This window comes from Ammospiza nelsoni, chromosome 6, assembly GCF_027579445.1.
Source record: "Ammospiza nelsoni isolate bAmmNel1 chromosome 6, bAmmNel1.pri, whole genome shotgun sequence".
NCBI classification, from domain to species: domain Eukaryota; kingdom Metazoa; phylum Chordata; class Aves; order Passeriformes; family Passerellidae; genus Ammospiza; species Ammospiza nelsoni.
This window is the reverse complement of record NC_080638.1, coordinates 27021773-27043891: the sequence shown is the minus strand read 5'-3', so window position 1 is coordinate 27043891 and position 22119 is coordinate 27021773. Positions and strand designations below refer to the sequence as shown.

The following is a 22119-nucleotide window of genomic DNA, read 5'->3' as shown; positions in this document are numbered from 1 at the left end:
GTGTTCCCCCGAAACTGTCCGGTCGCCCTGTGCCCTTGCTGCCGGGCCTTGGGCTGCGCGCGGTGTCCGCCGCTTCTGCTCACTGCCGCGGGTACCGAAAGGCTTATGTCGAATTAAGAAAGGGCCCACTCGAATAAACAAAGTCAGCATTTTTATACGCCAGTAGTAACCAGAAGTTCCTCTAGGTGGGATGTACGCTCTGAGTTTGTTGTTGAATATAACATCACAACTTGAATTTGCCACCAAAGAGGGCTAAAAAGAAGTAGGTTAGCGTCCCACACGACCACTGGAGATCCCTCAAATGACCACTAGAGACCCCTTCCCTGATACATAAGTATGGTAATAAGACCTACACAATTAATCAGCAGATGTAGAAGGCTGCTTGGAAATGGCTGTAAACTTCTTGGAATGTAAATACATATTCATATAAAAAATTGTATGTAGGTAATAGAAATGTGAATCTTAGTGTGCATAACAGGCAGAGAGACACCCCTACGCCCCATTAACCTGGCACTGTGACAAAGTAGTGGTGGCTTTCCAATCTGTAGCTCTGGTTTGAAGGTTTTCTTTCCCAGTTTTCAGTGACACTGTCCTGTTGTGTGCAGCTACATGTGTGAGAAATTACCTCATTAATGCAGCAGTGTGCCCTACTAGAATCAGTCATGATTGCCAGAGCAATTCTACTGACTGCAACTGGGAATTATCTGGTTTAAAACACTCTGTAAAAACTCCTGTGTTGTGGCTCTCGTGTAGCATTGGGTGGCAGAATCTTGGCCTTATGACTAGAATGATCATTGAGGTGCAGCATAAGGGGATCCAGCGTAAGGTGCTCCTTGAACTACACTAGACTTGCTCTGCAAGTTTATCCCAGGCTTCTATGTTGGACCCAGTTTCTGTGTCGCTAAATACTATTTATAACCTGGAGTTTTCTTATGTTCTGGTATACCAACAACTGTTATTTACAGTTTTACCCTATAAAATGAGCAGAGATGTATATGTGTACACTCTATGTGTGCTATACACCATACTGTGACTATACTGTATACTGCATATTAGATACAATCTTCACTTTCTGGAAGCAATGGAGAAATGTCTCTCAGGGTACAGGACAGCTTGCAACACAGAGGGATCCATTACAACACACTAGAGGTCTTCCCAAACTTAGTTTGCACATCAGGTGGCAGTGAGGCACCACAAGCAGCCGTTCCATGTGGTTGGCCTCTCACAAACCAAGTTACACCTCCTTTTGCTCTGCTCTTACTGGACACCACACCCTCATAAACTAGGGCTGTGGTCTGCATCACTCAGCCTCAGGCCTTCTCCCCAGTGCTGAGCCAGACATGCAGGTCCCACGCTAGCTGGGCTCCTGAGGCTCCCATGGCACGCCTCCACAGGGTCACCTCTGCCTGCTTTGCTAAAAACAGAACACAGCTTTTGCTGACCTAGCCTGCCTGCAAGCACCAGTCCCAGCCTCTGCTGTTTACCCTCTTTATGTGGCAGCTCTGAGCCAAAATAGCAAAACCACATTCTTTTGCTGTCTAATCATCCTGATCTTCATAAGCAGCGACTGTTCTCTTTCAGCATCTCAAAAGGCACAAACAAATTACATTAGGTTTAGGGTAATGAGATAGGAAGGGACTTCTTGGACTATCAGATCCATTCTCCCACTCTTGTAGATAACACATCACATAGTAGTCCTTTCTCTATTCCTGTCAAGCTCTGTCTGATAGTGTGGGCATTTTTCCCCTGACTGCTCTAGCTCATAACTGTTCCAAACACTCCCATGATTTCGAGCTCTGATTTCTAGTCTAACATAAGCTGTGGCTAGTCTGAATCCTTTTGTTCTTGTTCAAACACTGATCTTTAGTATACAGGACATTACTGAGCTTTCATTTCCTCAGCAAAATCATCACCAATCATAGCCTTCATTTGGAGGTATCAAATTCAGGATTTATCAAACCAAGAAGTTCCTGACTTCTCTTAAGAGGAGGTGATTACTTCCTTGGAGCATCCTACAATTCTCTACATTGGTTGCAGCTTCAGCTCATGTTTATGTCACAGGGGTGAGCATAGTTGACCCCTCATTTGAGATGAGGTCTCCCCTTGTTGTCTTCAGCAATGATGCTTCTACTTTTCCTCTTTGTAGTCATATTTTAGCAGTAGAAAACTGAAGGGTTATTTGGTAAGAGGGAAATAAACTGTCTTGAAATATATCTGGATATTAGGGTAAATTGACATTAGTGCACAAACTTCTCAGCGTGCAGCTCTGTGGGCTGTTTCAACTCAAAGCCTAGATCAGGCCATGCTTTATAAGTTGTTTATTTCTTGGCCAGGTCTAGAAATGGAAGAGATTTTTGTTCTCATTCTGGCAGATACTATTGCCGTTAGGGCTAATACCTCATGAGAAACCTGTGTCTGATTTTAATTGGTTAAATTGGAAGCCAGATTTTCACCTTATTTGGAAATAAAACATCAGCCTACGGCTAACCCAAGCCCACAAGCCTGCTCCATCCATCTGCAGTATCATCTGCTGTGATTATTTAATTTACAAACATGTGCAATAATTATATCCCAGTGCTACATTCACAGATCTGGTATTCTGAAAAGAAGAGAAGAGCAAGGGTTGCAGAGGAAAGATTTACCAGCTCTTTGATTCACCAGGAATGTGTGGAGAATCAGGTGATTACATTTTGTAGCAGTGGTGTAAGTCTATAAGAGGGACTTGTGTGAGAGAATTTAGGAGATTTTGGTGATATGTTTGGGTTGGAAACCTAAATCCTTGTCTTGCTTTGGTACGGCTGTGGTCACAGCAGCAATTTGCAGTAATTTTCACTCAAACAGTTAACATTTTCTCCAAGCTGTGGACACAGCTATCAATATCTAGGGCTTGCATGGCATGTTATTCTCCTCAAATGCCTAGAGAAACAGGTAATTCTAGATAACTACATTGATAAACATACAATGTGTCCAAGGTTCAGACTCCCAGGAGATAAACCCTGTCTAAATCTGGGCTTCCTCAATGCTGTCTGTGTCATTCCTGCCTGCCGTGTCCAACCCCCTCTTGGTGCACAACAGTTTGTATATGACTGCAGAGTGAGACAGTTCATTGCCCTGCAGCAGATGACTCTGTTATTCCATGATGTAAACATGAGTGCTGGTGCAGAGGAGAGGGCAGGAAGATATGGCTGTGGAAAGAAGTAAGAGCAGAATCTAGTGACACAATTAAAATTTGAATTAAACCCTGGACTTCCTCACAGATTTCCACTACAGACGGTACTGATCATCACTCCACCTCACTGTATATAGAATATTCCTTCACAGTGATGAGCATAACAAATACCCTATGTTCTTAGAAGCCGTAGGCAAATAGGTGTGTAACCCCCTAAATGCACCAGCCTCCATTAAATACTCACAAAGGTGTAACATGCTCCCAGGCTGTGAGACACCCCTGTAACTGCTTTGAGGAGAGTGCTGCAGATACCTGTGTCCCCCACTCAATAAAGAGACCTTGTCCCAAGAGAAGGGACAGCATTTCTGAGTGACCTTTTGAATGCTGTATAAAAATTTAATGCAGTAAACAGAATTTCAGTGGCTGTGTACCCTGGGTATCGCAGTTACCCATGAGAACCTGAACTGGAATCTACACGGGGAGGCATAGGACAATTAGAATTTACCCTGGAAGAGATCAAAGCTCAGAATCTTGCCAGAGCCCGCCTCCTAACAATTAACCAACCTCCCAAGCTCTTCAAACCCATTGTCAGAAACAGACTCCTACAGACCAGTAAACACTGGGTGGAACTGTATTGTGCCCGAGCAGCAATTGCAGACCTGCAGACCGCGGCTCCCCTGGCACTTTGTTTTCCCACAGGTGAACTACCAATGTCTGTTGCTGTTACATGTGCATTCTAGAGCAGGCTGCCCTTTGTAAACCCACCGAGTGCCCCCATGGAAACCCTAGGACGTAACCCATCTGTCCTAGAGTGTGAAAAAAGCAGGATGGGAACATGCTTTTGCAGTGAGAAAACCTTTTTCCCATCACCAGCACCCTGTGGCTAATCCCTCAGTTTTGATCCTCAACGGAGAGCCATAAATGATAAGCCTGAGAACTGAAACTGATAACTTGGCAGAGACAGTGATCTTAGAGCATTTTATGGTTTTCCGATCCCTCTTAAACCCAGCCCTTCACTGTTTAGTGTTAACTGCCTGCCTTTCCTTGCTTCCCAGGAGGTATGTGAACTTTAGCACCTTTCTCTTGCTAATTCCCTCACCCATTCCTGTTAAACGTTAGCGCCTCTTTTGGTTAAAACGTCCGATTGAGTGACATAATTAAATTAAGCTCAGAGCATTGTCTTCCAACCCGTCTTTAGTCTGAAATTTGCTGTTTCTCTTTCAGATTTAAACAAAGTTTTGAACGCCTTAAACTTTGCCTGTTCTTTCATATTCAGCAGTTGATGTATTAAAATATGTACTTTCTCCAGCAGATGGCAACACACTTCTAAATTATTCACAGCATGTCTGAGAGGTAGGACTAGTTCCTAAGCAAGTCAGGAGATGAAGTAGAGTTTGAGAAAGGGACTTAGTGCAATATGGTGCTTGTCTCCCATTGGAACGTTCAAGAAAATATTTTTGAAGCTAGCGGCATTGTTATTTCATTTAAACTTACTATTCTTTAATATGAAAATGTAGTATAATACTGTTCTTGTGGTTCTTTGCCTCCACATTTAACAAGAGTGGCAGTGAACAGGTGAATCAGAACCTCTCTGTGCATCTCTGACATTGCCTTTATTTCCAAAAAGCAATGAACTAGTTCAGAGGCCGGGACAGTGGGAGCTGTATTCTAGTATTGTTTCTTTCTCCTTTTTTTTTTTTTCCCCAAAGGCATTTCGAAAGCACACATCTCCAGTTCACAGCAGAAGTATCCATTAGCTGCTATAGAATTGTAAAGCATTTTTATTGCTGGAGACTCAGAAACTATGGAGTTCCTATTAATCAAAATCTCTATAAAGCAAAGAAAGTACTAGAATGATTCTTCCTTAGACTTCTCCTGTCATATTTTTTTCTATGAATGGGTACAGCCTGATGTTTCACTGACTTTGTGTTGTATCTGTTTCTGCCTCAGAGAAATTGATAGAAAATGATACAAAGAAGCGTTTGACATCACTTCCTGAAGGTTACAGTAACTAGACAAGGCACACCACAAGGGAAAACCAGGCTCCAGCTCTTGTCTTCTCCCTTTTGTCTGTCACTCCTTTTAAGTGGTAATTATAGTTAGCTCGATTTTTCCCAGGGAGGAAGCACACTCAGGTGCATGACAAACACTGGGTGACTCAGAACTGCTTGCAATTGTCATTGCTTGCAATTACGCATTCGACCAGCTGGGCAGCGGCTGCGCCTCGATTTCTTCAGTGTCTCTTGGCATCACGGGATCCAGTTTGCTCTGGCACCTGCACTCCAGTTTAGCTCCCCTCTCAATGCGGATCCCCACCCACCTGCCCTGTGTGTGATGGCCTTGTTGCCTGTTCTCACTGTGCCCCCCTTTCTCGTTGTTTAGGTTTCTCTTGTGCAGTCTGTGAACAGACTCAGGGATGGGATCCCAGGGCACCATTTGCTAAGGAGCCATATTGACAAATGCAGCCCACTTGTACAAATGCAGGTAATGCTGAAGGCTGGGTTTGCTCACTGCCATGTTAGGAGGGGCTGATAATTTTTTTTCCTTTCCCTTGGTGAGAAGGGAGCTATGCTATTTTTAAAACTGCCACCTCCCATAACATACGATGCTTTTTCTGAGGCAATATGAGTAATTTGCTAAGCTTTGCAAAAATGAGAATGGCTTCCACTCTGTGAGTTTCGGACAAGACTGGGAAGCAGAATATCATCCAAGGAGGCAGAACACAATGATATCAGAGCAACAGAATACAAGGTTGTTGGAGGTCAAGTATCGCTCAGGAGCCACTAAAAGTCAGGACCACTATCTGCTAAAAATCCCAGTGTCACCATTTCCCCATATTATAGTACTGCACTTCAGAATGGAAATTATATGGAATAGTTTGAGCTGATCTGTAGTTTCATCCCCACAAGGGACAAGCCCATGTGTCCTCCTCATCCAAACTGGCTTATGTACTGTTCTTGATTTGGTCCATAGATGGACTTCTCCTGCCTCAGCAGTGGTGAGAAAAGTTATTATAATTAATAGGAATGGGCAGAAGTGACTTCCTCTAAATAACTGAGTTTTTTAATAACAGGACTTTGTACAGATGTATAAAGTTACTTTGGTGGTGACAGTCACACACTGCCTGAATATAGAAATCTATTTCCACTGTAAATCACTTTAATGGAGCAGCCTAGATAGTGCAGCCCAGCTGAGTAATGGCTACAAACTAACAGGACCTGAAATCTGTATTTGATCTGCCTGGAAAGAGTTTGATCTTCTGCACTTAGTTCTTGGTGGATAGGAATTCACATAATGAGAAATACCATCATAATTTGTACTAATTATACTTCCTGGGAGTGAGGCCAAATACAGCCTTGCAGACTGTGTATTTCCCACTCAGGCACAACTGATTTTGGCAGAGGAGCACGTCAGGCAAGCAGCACACAATGGGGCTCTCCTAATGTACCTGCTGCCTACATAGGCAGAGCCAGTCCCCAGAACTGTTGGTTCAGCAGCTCAGGGAATGGCACAGACTTTCACTGCAAAAAAGCCAGAACTGTGAAAAAAAATCTAGCAAACCCAAAATATCTGACTGCTCTCTGCATTGTGAAACTAAACCTGCATCCACTGTTAGCTGTCAGGACCAAGGAAAGACCTGAGAAACGAATCCACGGGAGCGGCCCTGTTTGTTTGCTTAATCACTTTGTTTAAATATAGATTAAAAATCACTTAAGCTCATTGACAAATTAAGTGTGTGTCAACCAACGGTTGTCAGAAACTGCAAGGAAAAAGGAGCGTAGTCCAGAAGGAAGAGATTTTAGGTAAGGAATAAGAGAAGAAGGGCTGGATCCGTGTGGAGTGGGGCAACAGTGTATCTTCTTAAGGGAGATACATTCCTAAGCAAGCAGCAAATAGGGAACTTGAACTGTTCGACTTCTCTTCATCTCTTGTCCCTGCCAACAGTGAACAATTTGGTGAATAATCCCTCATTTACATTCATTTCTTCTGATTAAATGGAAATGTCATAGTTCATAGAAAGTCAGCCAGTCTGAAATGCACTGGGAAAGCTTTGTAAGATCCTTGTTTGGTGTGCTGCCTGTCCCAGCTGCAGTGTAGCGTGTCCTTGCTGGTCCCGTTGGAGGCACTGCCACAGCTCACACACTGCAGAGTATGGCCTGCCCCAGTGCATTCTGCCTTTTCTGGAGCAGTTCAGCTTTCACCTGGCTCTGAACTAGCACTGAGGAGCATGGCACTGGAAAAAAAACAGTCTAATGCAAGCCAGTCCCTTGAGATAGCAGCCACTTGCTCTAGCAAGACTACCTGGCACATGTTTTAGCAGCAGCCTAGTTTCTAATACCATCCCCATTTTTTGTAGCTGTAGAAATTCAAGGCTGTGCTATGTGTAAAAACATATAAGGGGTTGATTCAAACAAACTGCTAGAGAAAACTGTAGAGGAAAAGCCTTCTTGCAGTTCCCAGGAAGCTTATTGGCCATCTCCAAAGAGAGCACATGCTTTGTCCACTGAACCTGAAGGGTTACAGTGCTCATGACTTTCTGTCACCCACACAGAAAAGTACTCTAGACTGTACCTGACTTAAAGATTTCTTCTCAAGTTCAGCATTAGTGTAGGTGGAACACCTTTGTATATTTCTCAGCATGGATGCAAACTACAGCAAGACAAACTCACCAACTGCTAATCAGCAGCTGCTTGCAGCAGAGACCTGCCTAGTGCAGACAGGTCTGCCTTGCTGAGAGGACCCTGAAGGACATCATGGTAACTAAATGAGTATTGTTCATTGATAGCCTGAGTCTAGCTCCTCCATTAGGAGGCAGCTCCACATTCAAAGCTAATGTTGCAATATTGGGTATTGCAGGAATTAATACTTTCCCTCCAGTGTTTCCAATCACTTGGAGGTGCTACACTGGTGTGCAGTGATGGCTGAGATAGTGTGGTTGTGTCTCTCCTTTTAAGTGGTGTGTTCCCACTCCTGTGTTTAGTCATACTGCTTTAGACGGCGAGCTCCTCAGGGCAGGGATGGAGCTGTCTTCTTAGCTGCCAAGGGCACAGTGTGGTGTGGGAGCTACCAGAGGTGAATATGAAAAACAGTCAGCAGACTGGGAACTCCTGCACTTGTCCATGCAGCTGGGAAAATACACTTTGCAGCTTTTGCCAGCAGGTAGGAACAGCTTGGCTGGGCCCCAGCAACCCAGTAATGCCAATCATGTAGTTAACAGATGGGATGACTTTTGGCCATTTGTTTTATATTGTCCTTCACAATATTGACCAGCACTGTTGGCTTTACTTCTGTCCTGATTTCATGGCAGAAATCACAGATGCCCCAAACGGCACAGTGGAGCTGCTTCTCTCAAAAAGCAAGCGGGAGCGACTCGGAAGGAGCGCGGCTTTCCCGTGTGTGCGCGGCTCAGAGCCCGGCGTGGCACCTGCCGAAATTCCGAGGGCAGGCGCCGCTCGGGGCCCTGGCGGGGCATGGGGCGCCGCAGCGGGACCCTCGCCCGCGGGACGGCGGCGGGAGGAGGCGGCAGAGCAGGGCTGGGCCCGGCCACCTCCCGGCGGGGCGGGACAGGGCGGGACTAGGGAAATGGGGGCTGGTTTTGTGCGCAGGGCGGCAGGTGCAGTGATGAGGAGCGAAGCTCGGCGGGCTGGAGAAGGTGGCCCCGCACGGCAGCTCAGACAGCAGCCCGCTCTCAGGAGCATGGCAGCGGGCCTGCCGCGCCGCTCCCCACGCTGAGCCCTGTCGAGTCCGCCGTGTCACCGTCAGTGCCATTGCCATGCCTCCCCAGGAGCTCCTGGATTACCCGCCCGCCTTACGGAGACACAGCCCGTCCCGGGGCAGCGGCCCGGAGCTCGGAATCAAGTGCGTGCTGGTGGGCGATGGCGCCGTGGGGAAGACCAGCCTGGTAGTCAGCTACACCACCAACGGGTACCCCGACGAGTACCAGCCCACCGCCCTCGACACCTTCTCCGGTAGGTGCCCGCCCGGGCTGCGCAGGGCACGGGGCGGCCCGGAGGATCCAGTCTGGAGCAGCGAGACCGCGGGAAGCTCGGGAGGAGCGGGGCCCCGGCGCGGGTGGGGGCGAGCGCTCCCGGGAGCACGGGCTGCGCACCGGGGGCTCTGCGGGCACGCAGCCTGCGGGCATTTCTGGGACTCGGACCGAGTCCCTCCCGCGTTTTGTGAGGTTTAGCAGGTGGAGGTCCTCCGTTCTGCATCTGTGTCAAGTTGATTTGCAAGTTCTATGAACTTGGGCATCTTCCTGGTTTTGTGGTGTTGTTATGACTAAATAGAAGGGGGCTTAGATGCTTTTTTTTTTATTGTTAGTGGTGGGTTTTGCTTCAGAAATAGTCTACAGTGTAAGGCTGTGATTTTAGCTTCAACTGATACTCGGGAAAACCATCCTTTTCTCTCCATGTCTGGTGAAGTTTGCATTGAACAGAGGTTGTCAAAAAGTTGACAGGTTTTATAAGTCTGGCTAGAATTGCAAGTTGATGAGCTCTCATTAGTTTCCACTTTTGTAAATGCTATCTTTGTTCTTGTTCTACACTCCTCTTCCTTTGGGCTCCAATTTCTAATATAAACCCCAGCAGAATACAAAGCCCTTTGAAAGACTTCTTATCTTCATTTGATATGAAGAAACACAGCACTACTTGGCAATGTAGATTGGTAGATTAGAGATGTGCTCAAGTCAAACCAGGAATGAGACATCCAATGTGTCATAGTCTTAGGGGTGCTTAGAAGGAGTGTTTTGTTTCAATGTCCCCCCTCAGTTGCTCACGCTGAGAGCTGTTGATTTACCTTCTCCAAGCTATTCCACTGTTACTTGAAGGAACTGGACTGGGAACATGCTGCTGTTCATGGTCCAGAAGCCCTTTGTGAACAGATGTAAGGAATCATCAGTCCTCCAAGGGAAAGGTTACTGCACTCTCTGCTGTCTTTGCATTAATGTGTATGGATTGGACTAAGAGAGGCTTAACATTACTGTAGTTATTAGACTGCACATTTTTGGAAGTGCAAATCTATAATAAAATGGTCCAGAAAGGTGAAGGCAAGATGAATGCAGAGACTTCCTGATTAACAGCAGGTATTCTGAAGATAGCTGCACATGGGTTTAGTTCCAGTCTGGATGTCCCAGTACTGAGTCTGCCTTCAGAGGTTCATAGGGTTTGTAATGATATAAATCAAAAACATGAAAAATGTGTCTTGTGAAGTTCACTTTCTGCTTATTGGGAGGAAATGGAAGAACAGACAAGTTTCCTTTCCCACTCCTACTCTTACCCTGGGTAAGCCTGAAGAAAGTCCCTTTCTGGAGTCAATTATTATGCTTCAGGATCCAGCTCAGAAATTTCAATCCAATTCCTTCCACTTTTGGGGAATACCTACCATTGAAACAGCCTGCAGAACTCAGCAGTTTAAATTCTAACCTTAATCCTGCTCATGGGACTGTGATGCCAATAACAAGATAGGAGAAGGTGTTGCGTTGTCAGGGGGACGTCTCTGGGACAGCGACCCAGCCACATACAGATGTAGTCTGGCTCTACCTCCTGCTGGGTGTCGCTGCCAGCTAGAGCAGCCTTGAGTGAAATGTGCACCCGGTGACCTTTCTCCACCAGGCTATCCTGTTCTGCCAGCCCCTTCGCTATTGTACCATGATCTATCCTCATCCTGAGGGTGTGGACCTTGTGAGGGCGGTATTTGGAGGGCTGTTGCAGAGTTGCTAACGTAGCTCAAGCTAGCAGCAGATGGGATGAAACTCTGTGCAGATGCTGGAGCAGTAGGTAATATGTGTGGTGAGTTTCTTCTGAAGATGGCGAGACATTTCAGAGATGCTAATTCCTTCTCTCAGTGCACTTGTGAGACAGAGAAAACCAGATACTAGAAAGTCAAATGCCTGCTGCCTTGAAGATCAAGTCAGGATCTAGCAGGTTCTTTGATCAGGAACAGGTTTCTCTTCCTCCTCTGGGGCAGATATGGTAACAACCCAACTGTTTCCCAGTCACACGAAGCAATGACTTTCAGCTACGCCGCGAGGAGTGGCTCTGTGGTGGACGCACCCACCCCTTCTTTTTTCTTCCAGTCTTGATCTCCCACCAAACTTCAGTTCATCTTTTTGTCTGTGTCCCCCTTTTTTCCCCAAGACTGTTTTCAGGGAGTAGTGCTCTCCTTCAAAAGCTTGTTTTAAACTGTCTTCTGTCACTTCTCACCTGACGAGTTACTTCAAGAATCACAAAAGATTTATCTTGCTTCTGGTTGTGAGATTTTTTTCTGGGTTTTGGGGGGCTTTTTGGTTTTGTTTCATTTTGGTTTTTGTTGTTTTTTTTTGTTTTTTTTTTTTTTTTTTTTTAACAAAAAAACCAATAAGGCCTCCTCCCTGCACACAGCCCTGGAGCTAACTCATGTCAAGTGTCAGCCATTGTCACCTTAGCCATGATGTCTGCCTCTATTCATCCAAGCACAGCCCCATCCACCTTGTCAGGACTTTTAAAGTGATTTTCAGCTCCACAACACTTTTTTCCCCCTCTCCTCAGTTCCTAGTCTAATCTCTGTGGTGTCTATGCACTTAAACATCTAACAGTTTCATTCCTGATTGCCATCAGAGGTCCTGCCAGCTCTCAGGCTGAGTCAGTTGATACCACATGAAGGCTTACTGTGATTAGGGAGTGAAATGGGAGCAAGCCTTACATGTGTAACTCAGCAGTTTTTTGGTGTGTGGATAGTCTGAAAGGGATTTCACTGATCACTGTTTCCTTAATAGCTTCTTCATTACAAAGGTGGGTTTTAAGTGGTTCTCAGGGAACTGTTTGGCTAAGGGCTCTCCTTATCCAGAGGAGCAGTTGTCCAGTAACATGGAACTATTCTTTCAGAATTCTGGAGACGAGCACAAAACACGTGAGAGCTAACAAAACAGGTCTGCTGCAGTTCTCTTAGTGTTTCCAGTGTAAGCTTCAAGTCTTAGTGAGGTTTGGGAGGATGCTCAGCTAGGAGGAGATGTGAGTGACTTCAGTGAGTCTGTTCAGCAGGGTATGAAGCAAAGTGCTCAGGAAAAACCTTCAGTGTACTTGTGTATGCTGGCCAGCTGCTTTAGACTCATCCTTATTCTCCTTCTGCTACAGTTCAGGTCCTCGTGGATGGAGCCCCCGTCCGAATTCAGCTGTGGGACACTGCTGGACAGGTAAGCTTTATCAAAGCAGCTGTCTACTCTGGTCCTGTGGGACAGGCATTGTTTTCAGGCTTTGAGGAAGGAGGTGTTAACTGGGAAGAGAGGAAAGGCACTGGTCCAGCACCAGCCATTTGCTGGTATGGCAGTCACAGACAAGTGAATGACAGATGCCCACAACTCTAAAACTTGTGTCTGAAACATGGCATGACCATGAAGTCAGTGCAATGCCCTGCCTCTGTTGCTATCCTAGTTAACTTGTAGAAAAGCTACTGCAGCATCATGCTGTTAGAAGAGCAGTCCAGTGAAGATTTTTTTTCCCCTCCCTTTTCTACAGGAGGACTTTGACTGTTTGCGCTCGCTTTGTTACCCTGACACTGACGTCTTCCTTGTCTGCTTCAGTGTGGTAAACCCAAGCTCCTTCCAGAACATTACAGAGAAATGGATCCCTGAGATACGAACTCACAACCCGCGGGCGCCAGTGCTGCTCGTGGGGACACAGGCAGACCTGCGGGACGATGTCAATGTCCTCATCAGCCTGGATCGCTACCACGTGAAGCCTGTGCCCCGGCCTCAGGCAGAAGGTCTAGCTGACAAAATCCGGGCTGAAGCCTACCTGGAATGCTCAGCACTGACCCAGAAGAACCTTAAAGAAGTTTTTGACATGGCCATTGTCAGTGGTGTTGAGCACAAGGCACGTCAGGAAAAGAAGATGACTGCCAAAGGCATCAAGACTCTCTCTAAGTGCCGCTGGAAGAAGTTCTTTTGCTTTGTCTGAAGCTGCTTTGAGGGAGGGGAAAAGAAACACCCAATGCCAGAATTGGCTCTGCACCTTCTTGGAGTGACTGCTCCTATGGCCCCAGCAAGGAGGGTATGATAAGCTGCTGGGCTTGGAAACCTGTCTCTTGCTGGGTACAGTATCATATGCCAAGGAGACATGAACTAGATTTCCATGGTGCTGAGATGTGGAATGGTCCAGGCAGCTGAAATACCTGCTGGACGCGTCTGTAGTGTCCCAGACTAATGGGAGCCGTTTGTACATCAAGACTCAGTACCCCAGAACAGGCAGGTTCCTTACATTGTTCAAAATGACCAGTTTTCTGGTTGAAACTCACACACTTTCAGAGTTCTGATGCAGCATAATAAACATGAGGGACTTCTGAAATCAGCCTGTGTCTTGGCTGATTTACAGGCGTGGCAGAGAGTAGGGCAGGGGCAGTTACATGCAACTGCAATGTGGTCAGGCATGGGGTGCAGAGTTTGTAGCATGAGACTTGGGTTCCCCCTCTGATTCCATTTACCAAAATAGGTAGAATTCACTTGGATGTGAAAAAGCAGCTCTCTTTCTTAAAGGTCCTGTACTAGGAGTACTCTTGAGAAGTTGTTTCCTAAATAAAGGCCATTAGCAGGCTGAAGAGAAAATGCACTGGGAGCTACAGTAATACTTTGAGCAAAACCTTCTCTGAGAGGACTCTCTAGTCCTCTGGGTGCAGATGTTACAGTCCTATCCTAAGAGGTAGCTGTGGACTTGGAGACCAACTTTGAAAGGCCTTTTGTGTGTGTGGTGTTTCAAAAGAAAGAAGAGGTGAGGAAGAGTGAGGTGTGACTCTGTCTAGCAGAGAAAAAATTGGGTCAGCAAAGGGTCAAATGTAGATGGAGGGAGAAGGAAGAAAAGGAAGCAAATAGAATGGAGAAAGATGGAATGAAGAAAGGTAGAGGGAGAAGGAAAGGAGAATGAATGTAGTTAAATTAAAGTTGTGATTCCACTTAGCTGAGATGCTAATATGCAGGGCAACCTTTAGGGACCTGAAAATTTTGCTAGTGATATGAATTTCAAAGTAATATTGTCAATACATTCAGTTCTGAATCAAAAGGAGGGGGTTGTAGTGAGAGAGTTTCTCTTTATTAGTAAAATCTTCAATTTCAGATCTACACTGAAGAATGGAATTTACCTTGTACTGCTTTTCCTGAGGCTGCAGAACAGGAACAGAGGACTCAGGGCTTCTTTCTGTTATGCTTCCCTTTTTTAAAAGCCACTGCTTGATCTGCTGAAATCAAAAGCAAAGGAAATCCATGAAGTTTTTACTGGAGAAAATAATTCCTCTGGTTTCACTCCCTTCCCCTCTCACCACTTTCTCAGGGGATTAATACCTCAGAGAGTCTATTCACATTTTATTATATTTTATTACAAAACTTGCAGCAATTTCTAAATGTTCTTTTGCAGAGACATTTCATCTTGGTTTATGTAGCAGAGAGCATGACAGGTCTGTCAAGAGATGCTTTTGATACTCAGGGGGTTCTCTGCATCTGGCCACAGCCCATCGCTTTGAGGACACTCTGGAGTAATGTGACAGAAAGAGAACTAGCTGTGAATGGTTTGCCCTTGGCCAAAGGCAAGCACAGGTGAGCTGGTGAGCCTGTAGCAAGGCAAATGTGACTAATGCAGTCTGGCTCCAAGCAAATGCCTCCCAACAGCTCTCACAGCCGGCTGGTTTTGTATTGCCGCTTATGTAGTTCCCAGGATGTGAGACAAGACTGCTGTCTCCCTGGGCAGTATTGCAGGATAAAAGAGATGAAGTGTTCCTGGGAAAGGAAGTGGCCCACAGCCTTGGAGCTGCTTCTAGGGTAAGGCTCAGAGACCCGATAAGGATGGTGCAGCAAAACAAGCTGAATGTTGAAAGGACTCCTCCATCTGAAATGCCATTTGGGTCCATGAGGAGTCCCAAGAGATGGTGAGCACAGAGACAGTAGCTAGAAGTGACATGTCTGACACAGGTCTAGGTAGGACACCTGACAAAACTCTCACTCAGCAATGCATCCCTGTGTGCATATCCTACCTGTACAGGCACCTTGCTGCATCACTAGTTCAGGTTGTCTGTTGGGTCTTTACACATTTCTTTAGCCTGTGAGAACAAGGGCTGTGGTGTGACCTGCCAAAGAGCATGCCACATCCCTGTGGAGCAAAGCCACAGGTGGAAAGAACACCAGCCTCCTTCCTGCCAAGGACAGCAAGAATTGTCCTGCAGTAGCTTGGTATGAAACAGGGGTTATTTCATTCTGGAAAAGAAACTGTACTGAGAGCTAATTTCATTCTATGTGATTGTGTCTAAAATTTGTTCAAATAAATTTTTTAATGTCCACAATTTGTGTTCATAATTTTGTCAGTGCAAATTAAGTTGGACTTTAATTTGGAGAGGGAGTTACTCCATTTTACTGACAAAAAGCATAACAGGGAAATGGCCCCACTTCTCACTCTGTGTCCTAACCCCCACTAGCAATGGTAAAAATCCCCTCATAGCTGAAACTTTCCAGGTTCCTTCTCTTACCTCAGTTAATCTTTCTCGACCTCAGCAGCCCCTCAGTATGGAGGCTGCTGAGGGGGATGGAGTAGCAAACATGCAGGATTTTCAATGCCTCTCCCCAGAAGCCACTCTCTAGGGACCGGTCAGGAAGCCCTCCCAGCCCTCACTGGGCCAAGCTCATGCAGGACTTGCATTTGGAGCCTTGATGACAGCATGCTGCTCTGTCATTAGGCTGATGGGTAATTTAGGACCAGCTTCACTTCGCTTACCTTGGCAGTTAAACGCAGCTCAAGTGCTGAAAAATTTTGCCTGTGCCACATAGGATGCAAAGGCTCCATCCAAGACAGCTCACAGGACTAACACTTTTAGCCTTGTCTTCAGTATTACAGGTAGGCCAGGGCTCCTGCCTGTCCAGATGTGGGGCCCCATAGCTGCTCCAGAGTCAGAGGGCTGGAAAGTGAGGTTGCTGAGGGCGGAGTATGGTGGATCAGCAGAGAGCTAGGAAAGAAAATGGACAAAAATCAGAGTAGCAGAGGTAATGGGGAAATTTAGAAATTAGAAGGGAATAGGAAATCACTACCAATACAACATGATTTGGGAACTTGTGGTTTGGGTGAGGAGGTTGTTGGGATTTTTAGGATTTGTTTGGGTTTTTTGGGGGGGAGGGGGCATGGCTATTTACCAAGTCTGCAATCACACTCTCCTTCTACAGACCCACTGTTTACTAGGTGTAAAGTAACCTATGGGAGTATTTGGAGCTGGCTCCCAGCTTTGTAACTTCCTGGCACTAAATCTTACAGAAGCACCTGTGAATGGAAATAGCAGCAAAGTGTGAATTAACTTTACAGGGAGTGAGTCATTCTACTGAGCCATATCCTGTCATATGCACAATAAGCACTCTAAACTCCCTGAAATCCGTGAACAAAGCTGAACTTCTGGGTGTGGGGAGGTGAATCTATCTCATTAAATGGAGCTTCCTACCAAAGCCACCTGAGGTGTCTGTAAAGCCTTGCTCTCATCCTCTTACGGCTCAGTACTGGATCTGCGCTACTACCTGGCTTTGGTAGAGTCTGGGCTTGTTTCTGTCTTGCAGCGCTGCTTGACCAACCTGTATTTTCAGATGCTGCTGAGAGCTCAGAGGAGTTCCTGGGAAACTGTTGCTAACACAAGCCACCCCACCAGGCTGGGTGAAGTTAGCCCAGTCCATTGGTAGGCCAGCACAATTCCTCACAAGTGCTGCTTAGCTTCTTCCACAAAGGATTCTTATGATTAGTTGATCTGACTTGTTCCATAGCAAAAACTCAGCATCAAATGCTAAAAGCACCAACATTTCCACAGGGTAGAAATTTCCTAATACCTTCTTTCTTGCTCAGGGCTTTGACTTGGATCCTGGGTAGTAGACTGCTGCATATCCTTGCTTCCCGCAGAGTAACTGATAAGGAAGACTGTCCTTACTTACTGGAGAATGCTGGTTGAGACTAACAGTACAAGTACTTCAGTACAGGTACTCACCATGCTTTTTTAAATCCTCAAGAAGCCAGTGTGCTTGCTGCCGTTGCCAAAGGACCTGAGCTTGGATGTCAGCAACAGAAGGGACACAGTATGGAAAGGACCCTTTAGTTTCCTTTTTCTGTAGGTATTGCACCCTAAATGGGCTTAGCTGTGCCAAAAATATTTCCAGCTAAAACACTTCCCTTAGCTTCCACTGAGCTCTGACTGGGAACTAAACCCCAAAATAATACCAAGTTTCATCTGACTCAGCACATCCTCATTCCAGCACCAAAAGGGCAAGTCTGAAAGTCCTTCTGGAGATGTTTATGCCCTGTAGGTTACATCCTATTTATTTTGAAGGGACAGGCTGAACTATTACCAGGTCAGGAGCTGACATGAGCCCAGCAGGAGGAACCCTGCTGAAATGCAATTATCTGGGAATGGCATCCTCCCCCCATTTCCTGAGAGGGTGTGATTACATTGACAACCTTATCACTTTCTTAACACTCCCCAATTTAATCCTCAGGTGCTAACTGGCTTTTTCTTCAGGTTGCTCCAAGTTAGGTCCAGCTTGGAAGCAGGGTCTGACTTTTCTCAGCTCTACTGGCAGATAAGTAACCTGCTTCAACTTTGCTCCTAATGCATTCCTACTCCTAATTTGGCCTAGATTGGTCCTTTCCCATGGTCTTTTCTGCAGTCCCTCAAAGAGCAGTGTGGGAATACCACAAGAGCAGAGGCACTGCTCAAACAGATGCTGTCACCACAAGGCATGTTTTTCCTCTCACAGCCTGTGTGCAAACTGAACTGCTGCTGTTCTGTTCTGCTGAGAGTCCTTTTTGCCCAGGATGCTGCCCTTGGCCACACGGTCTGCTTGTACATCTCGAGTCAGTTTACATCATTGCCTCTCTTTGACCCTGCTAAATCACTCTGTAGTGAGCCTAGGAAATAAAGCATTTCTCCAAAGGAACCACTTGAACTTTACAATATGGCTCTAAGACTGTCCTTCCTGTAGTGGAGAATGCTGGTTGGGGCCCAGCACTTGCTCTGCATCTGCTCCCAGAGAAGGAATCAAAGAGCTGGCCCAGCTGGCACCTGGGCCTCCTGGAAGCTGCTTACTCATGCCTCTGCAGAGTCCAGCCCTGGGCTCCCCATTCCCACCGTATAAGTACAGCATTGTACTTGCAAAGACCTATTGCACAAGAGGGCAGGGTATGTCTCAACTTATCCCTGAGACAGGTTCCCTCTGCTGCAGCCCCACGTGATCCTGGTTCCCAGGGTGACACCATGCCCTTTCCAGCTCCCAGACTGAGCTGCTTGGCATCCAAACTTGCAGGACTTGTTCTAGAGGAGCAGGAGATGTGGGTCCCATCCTCCCCCTCCAACCCCTTATCCTCAGCGCTACCCCTAGGGCAGTGTTGTGAACTAAAATACTCTGGTTTCTGCTGCTATGGAGGAACATCAGGTGCAAAGAAATTTGGCTGTGGGACAAGTTTCACCACGAGTCACTGAGCCAGGCTTTTCTTTCCCATGAGATAATCTTGGGCGGGGCAGACAATCTCTTAAAATTAAAATACAATGAAAATACACGGGCTTCCCAGGGTCTGGGGTAAAGCTCTCTTTCCTTGTTTTCTCAGAAAGTGAGCCAGGCGCTGCTGAAACCTTCCCCAGGCTCTCAGGGCAGAGGAAAGCACTGCAGCGGCAGCCTCAGAGCCAGGCCTGGTGCCTGCTGCTCCCCAGCTGGCAGCAGGAGCCCACCCATGGGACCTGGCTCTGCTGGTCCTGAGGGTGGAAGAGCTCGACCTCCTGTGGAAGAGAGCCCAGTTTAGCGAATCAATCACACACAGCAAAGTTCCCTTCCTGCGGCTGCACTGTGCCGCTGGCATGGTGGAATTTCCTGGTGGGGACAGCACTGGAGATTCCCAAGCAGTTACCAACATGTGAATGGTGATGGTGGTGCCATCACAAATATTAAACTCTGCAGGGAGCTCAGGGCGCTCAAGCCGTGGGCTTGTCCCTTCCTCCACCATCCTCATAAGCATCTCACCCTGCCACAGAGCTTAACTCTCTGCTTCTCCAGGTAAACACCTGGTTACATTGCTCAGTGGCAGCAGGGACACAGGGATGTAGCTGGAATCTGCCAAGGATCTAGCTGGGGTCTCCCTTGAAAGGTGGGTCAACACCTCAGCCCTACACACTGGAGATCCTTTCTCCTCCAAAGGGGAAAGTCAGCATCACCTGCTGAAGGACAGCTCATCGTGGGAGGACTTGGTTTTCCCGTCAGAGGCTGCATCCCTGCAGGGCTGGATGGGAGAGAGGCTGGGAAAGCGCTGCCCAAGCGGTGCCCATGGGTTTCTATGGTGTGCAGAGCCCTCGCTGCTCGCCTGCAGGGAGCCCTTTGCCCCTCCTGGGGAGCGGCTGTGCCCGGGGACAGCCGGGGCCTGCGCTGGGACGGCTCTCCCCGTCCGCAGTGAGGCGGCAGCAGGAGCACGCAGCTACGGGCAGAGCTTCAGAACGAGCGCATTCATCTTCCCTGCCAGCGGGGCAGGGAGCGCCCGGGGCAGGCTGGTGACGCACGGCACACCTGAGATCATTTTCATGGGAATAGACCCGTGAGAGACTGAGAGAGGAAGAGTCAGGAAACTCTCCCAGCGCTTCAGTCAGTGTCAGCATTCACAGGGCAGATTTCACAAGATAAACAAAAGCCTTTAATAACCGCAGTGGAGGGAGACTTTGAAACCCTGTGAAAGCTCTGCCAGGAAAGGAGAGCAGCAGGCTTCTTGCGGAGTGCCAATGCCACCGGCCAGCCAGAGGCTTGGCAGGCACTGAGAAAAAAGGCTTGCAAAACCCAAACCATAAAGATCCAAGTGTGGGTGCCCAGGCTGTATTCCCAGCTGTGAATTGTTTTACACATGGTGCTATACATAGCACAGAGGAATTTTCATTCCGCTTGCTAAGGGGTTTTAATAACATAGAGTAGATGAAAGATGTCAGCCACCCTGGAATATTATCTGGACGGCAATGTCTAATTTGAAGGGAGGGTAGGAGAGGATATCTAGTGTTGTGATATCTTCTGCAGGATGATTTGGTTTTTTTCTTGTAAGCCAAATAGATTTGTAGAGCAATAAGTTATTAGCATCTAACAGTAAATCTTATATGTACAAAACTCCTGTCAAAGGATGCTGAAATTGAAATACAGGGACTCTGTGCAAATAAATAAAATACATCCATACTTTGGGAGGAAGAGGACTTCTTGCAGTACCTGCCTGCCTTGTGAGTACCAGTAATGGCAATATCATAGCTTTACATGCAGTGCACTTATTCACTATCTCCAAACATCTCTTTTTGGATAATAAAGATAGTGTATTAGGTGTTGAGGGAGAAGATAAGTCTAAATATAATTTAGGTCATCAGAAACCTGGAAGTGCTATCCCAGGCTTTAACATAATTTCCCTGTGCAGTTTTGGGTGAATGACTTCCATTTTCCATTTGCAAAATGGAGTTCCTTTCCCTTTTTGGGGTATGATAAACATTTATGAGCTGGTACACAGACGGTGCCATAGGAGGGGAAGGGTTATTGCCAGGAACAAGACAATGCATTTTTTCATGGTCCTTAAAATGAAATAAAAGTCCTAAAATGTGTCCATTATTGCCCTTCATGAGTTTCCAGAGAGAACTGGAAAATCAAACCCTCTTGGTTATACCTCTAGCTCTGAGAGCAATTATCTCCAATATATCTTTATAATATGTATATTATAAAATTATATTATCTTTATAATATTATATATTTATAATATCTTTAGTATTGCTGAAGGAAACATGAATCATATGGTCTGCAAAGTTAGGAGATATTAAAAGGAAGCTCTATGCCTATTTGCTACTCAATAGTGCATATTGCACCTTGGTGATGTGGTGGGAGAGGAGGAAGACTGAAACGTGATGTCTCCACGCAGCTATCAAGTCCCCAGATAAAATAAAGAGATGGGCTCAAGAGCAGAATGTGGGACATTCATGTCTGTTCTGCTTCTTCCATGTGATGCCTGCAGCACAGGCAGAACTATCTGAGGACAGCCACAGCCCATGTGGATGAGAGGACACCACACAGGAAGTCCAGGAGCCCAGCAGCAGCAGCAACTCTTCCAGAACAGGAGTCTGAACTAGCTTTAATTATGGGTGTAGAAACGGCATCCCATTCTGAGTCTATCCTTTTTAGGAGGGGCAGAGGAGGAAGAGGCATTCTGAATACTGAGACACCTCTGCAGGCTTCAGTAGCCAAGAGCAGCTGATGAGCAGCACAGGCTTCCATGCAGGCCAAGGTCTCTGGGTAAGCAGCTGGTGCCCGGGCAGTCATGTCCAAGGCCACACTGAAGTCTGTGCTGCTGTCACGACACTCAACGTGGCTGGACAATGTGAGCTCAGCACCTCCAGGCTCCCACCACACCTCCTGACTGAGCTGCAGACAGATGCACCCAAGGGGCATGAAAGCCTTGTGCTGCCACTTGCTGTCAAGTATGGCTTGGACCATTCCCCTCTCCCTCCTCCAGAGGTGAGACCAGAGTGGGGCTGCTGAGCACCTGGGGTGTTCATCAAGAGGAAACAGCACACTCTGGGGGCAGCCTTCTTCCTGCCTCATCCACATAAATAGCCAGTAAAGATGTAGTGTTTCCTCTGCTAAATATCAGTGCTGACTTCACTGATGCTGCCCTTCCATGTTTTATTGGCATCCACTGGAAATCTCTGGCTACCTCTGTTGTCTAAATAATTACAGCCTCTGAGCAAGAAAGGGTGAGGGGGCAGCACAAGCATTTAAATGCTACAAATGGGACTCCACAGCAATCCTGGGTTGCTCTTCCCTAAACTCCTTTCTATACATCAAGGATCACAAAAGAGTAGGAAGACACCGAGTCCTGCTCTCAACCCTCTAGTCTAGAGCATGGCTTTATTGGTAATTAAAAACTACATCTCAGCTTAATTTTCTTCCCACACTTGGCTGTACTCTATCTTAC

The 22119-nt window shown here is 46.7% G+C and overlaps 1 protein-coding gene across 1 annotated transcript; it reads left to right on the top strand.

Annotated features, from left to right (window-relative positions):
* Nucleotides 1–8823: 8823 nt before the first annotated feature.
* Nucleotides 8824–15466, top strand: RHOV (ras homolog family member V). The gene is made up of 3 exons (XM_059475089.1): nt 8824–9138; nt 12280–12338; nt 12661–15466. The coding sequence occupies exons 1-3, from the start codon at nt 8943–8945 to the stop codon at nt 13099–13101; spliced, it is 696 nt and encodes a 231-aa protein (XP_059331072.1). The 5' UTR covers nt 8824–8942; the 3' UTR covers nt 13102–15466.
* The last annotated feature ends 6653 nt before the right edge of the window (nt 15467–22119 follow it).

Bases quoted from the DNA above. Each gene is read 5' to 3' on its own strand.
- RHOV (XM_059475089.1), top strand. From the start codon at position 8,943: ATGCCTCCCCAGGAGCTCCTGGATTACCCGCCCGCCTTACGGAGACAC. The intron at 9,139-12,279 runs GTAGGTGCCCGC...CTTCTGCTACAG, and splicing joins CGCCCTCGACACCTTCTCCG to TTCAGGTCCTCGTGGATGGA. The intron at 12,339-12,660 runs GTAAGCTTTATC...CCTTTTCTACAG, and splicing joins TGTGGGACACTGCTGGACAG to GAGGACTTTGACTGTTTGCG.